Here is a 2,501-nt window from a genome sequence, read left to right as displayed (position 1 = left end):
AGTAACAAGCTTGCTTGGGAGCATACGAGCTTCTCTCGCCCAAAATCTGTGGTCAGCCCTGCAGAGGGTTAATTCTGTCCGGTAATCAATCCGGCGTCGTTTGATCTTAGTGATTCCAGTAGACGTTAAATAAATTCAAATTCAAATTCAAATTCAAAACGAAAGTCTGATTGGCCAATCAGCAGACAGGACTTTTTTTTTTTTTTTTTTTTTTTTTTTTTTTTTTTTTCTTTCTGTTTATGATGACTACTGGAGGAAGGCGAGTAAAAAGCTTGGGAGCATACGTGCTTCTCTCGCCCAAAATCTGTGGTCAGCATTGCAGAGGGTCAATTTTGTCCGGTAACCAACCCGGCGTCGTTTGATCCTAGCCATTCTAGTAGACGTTGAGTATATTCAAATCAAATCAAGCGGATAGGACGAGTCACGGAGGCTTCTCACTTGGAAACTGGCAGATGTCATCACGGGAGAATCAAAGCTGAAGAAGATCACATAGTTAGTCACATTTGATGTCAAGGCCAAGTTTGACGCGGTTAAGAAGGGAAGGTTGGTTTGGTAACCAGGCTTGGAAGTCAGCGATGGCCAGAGTCCCTCTCCTCTGCAAGTGGATGGATGAAGCGGTTGGAGGTCTGGTGTGATCCTAGCCTGAACTTCAAAAAAACACTGTGAAGCAACAATAACGAAGGCCCAGAAGACTATCAACGTACTTCGACGCCTCAGCAGAACATACTTCGGAATTCCACCAAAGTCTGCACTGGCTGTGTGGTCCTATAGATGACATATGCGGCCACCACATGGCATCTTATGAACAACAAGACAGCAATGGATAAACTGGATATTGTGCTTCGAGACGGAATTCCAGCAGCCTTGATAGTCCATCAAAAGACAAACAAGCACTGCCTTTACAGATTCGCTGCTTTTCCAACCCTCAAAAGAATCTGTCAAGAAATGATACGGGGGGATGAGATGCGAGCATACATATGCAACGCAGACCATCTCCTACACATAACGGCAATATATGGCACTATAGACAAGGCAAGGGCAATGTTCCCTTTCCCGATTAGAGATACCAACAAACTCATGCTAGGCAAGGCCCTGGCACAAGGATACGGCACATGTGGGAGACACAGGGAAGTGGCAGATGCAGAAGCAATCGCAGCTGAAGTTGCCCTACCACAATCAGAGGGTATGAATATGTGTATGGACAACCTGGGGGTAGCAAAGCGAATCAGCAAGAGAATGAGGGAACCTGGCACTTCTCAGCTCGAAACCGATGAGACCCGGCGCATTCTCGCAAGGTGGGAAGGCCTAGAACTAGACAAGCCAACCGGCAGGATCTACTGGGCCCCGGAGAACTGCGAAATTCCAAGAAGCGAGATAGTAGACCAGCCAGCCAAAGCAGGCTGCAAGAGCGCGGATTTGCTGGTTCCCGATAGGACCATGTCGCTGGCGGCGACGAGGCGCTGGAAGAACGACGCATTCAGGGCTAACTTCAAGAACTGGATGAGAGACAACCGCCCTAACACCGACCACCTTGGAGGGACGCTGGGACTCCCAAAGCCATTTAAGGCGAACTGGGTGAAAAGGGCTGAACCGAGGCTCCGTCGCTGGGATCTTGGCAGTGCGCTCCAGACATGGCGACTTCGAGCAGTACCACTCCAGGTTCAATCATCAAGGCGCCGAGACAAAGTACCAAGTGCCGAACTGTGGCAAACCGAAGGACTTTAGCCACCCATGGGAATGTATGGGCAACGCTGCAAGACTGACAGGAAGGATGGGCTAGCACGGAGAGGAGTAATCGTTGAAGAATACGGAAAAAGTAAACACGGGAAAACCCATGTCGTACGAGTTGACATTGATGCGAAAAATACACAACAATGGTGATTCCTACATAGCCGCCTACTGCCGTATCAGCCTAGAGTTTTGAGGGGCCACGGAGGGAGAGCGTAGAAGGTCCAGGGCATCCAGTAGATCATGGCTATATGAGATATATAGGCAGGTTATCGAGGTATGAGCAAGCATTCTAGCTGGATAAGGGGCAAAAAGATGACGGTGCCGACATACAACACTGGGGATTCTCATGTGGTCACCCACCATAATACTAGTCCAGCGCTTTGTAGGTTAACTAGGGGAGAGCGGACGGGATCCCGTGCTTTCTACAAGCTATGGTTGTATGTTGGGAGATCCGGGAGGCATCGGGTTTGATAGAGAATGTTGTCACCTCATAAGAGGACAAAAAAAGTAAGAGACATACAACACCGAGGATTCGCATGTGGTCACCCACCATACTACTGGTTCGGCGCTCTGTGGCTTGACTAAGGGGGAGCAGACGGGACCCCGTATTTTCCACAGGCTATGGTCGTATGTTGGTGATTCAATGCGTTTATCGGGCGTTATATCTTGATTAACAAGCGCCGAAAGAGAAAATAACCAACGGTTTGGTATCTAGCCGGCTGCGACAAAGGGACAGACACGAAAAGAAATACACGCAGCGGTCCGCACCT

General features: G+C 48.9%; 1 protein-coding gene across 1 annotated transcript; it reads left to right on the top strand.

Annotated features, from left to right (window-relative positions):
- Positions 1 to 1,077: 1,077 nt before the first annotated feature.
- Positions 1,078 to 1,725, top strand: HOO65_040373 (putative double-stranded RNA/RNA-DNA hybrid binding protein; the record flags this gene model as incomplete). The annotated part of the gene is made up of 1 exon (XM_071000647.1): positions 1,078 to 1,725. The coding sequence occupies one exon, from the start codon at positions 1,078 to 1,080 to the stop codon at positions 1,723 to 1,725; it is 648 nt and encodes a 215-aa protein (XP_070859216.1).
- Positions 1,726 to 2,501: the final 776 nt, after the last annotated feature.

Source organism: Ceratocystis lukuohia, assembly GCF_044167205.1.
Source record: "Ceratocystis lukuohia strain C4212 chromosome Unknown Supercontig4_pilon, whole genome shotgun sequence".
In the NCBI taxonomy this organism is placed as follows: Eukaryota; Fungi; Ascomycota; class Sordariomycetes; order Microascales; family Ceratocystidaceae; genus Ceratocystis; species Ceratocystis lukuohia.
The sequence above is the reverse complement of the archived record's forward strand: the minus strand, read 5'-3'. Positions and strand labels throughout refer to the sequence as shown.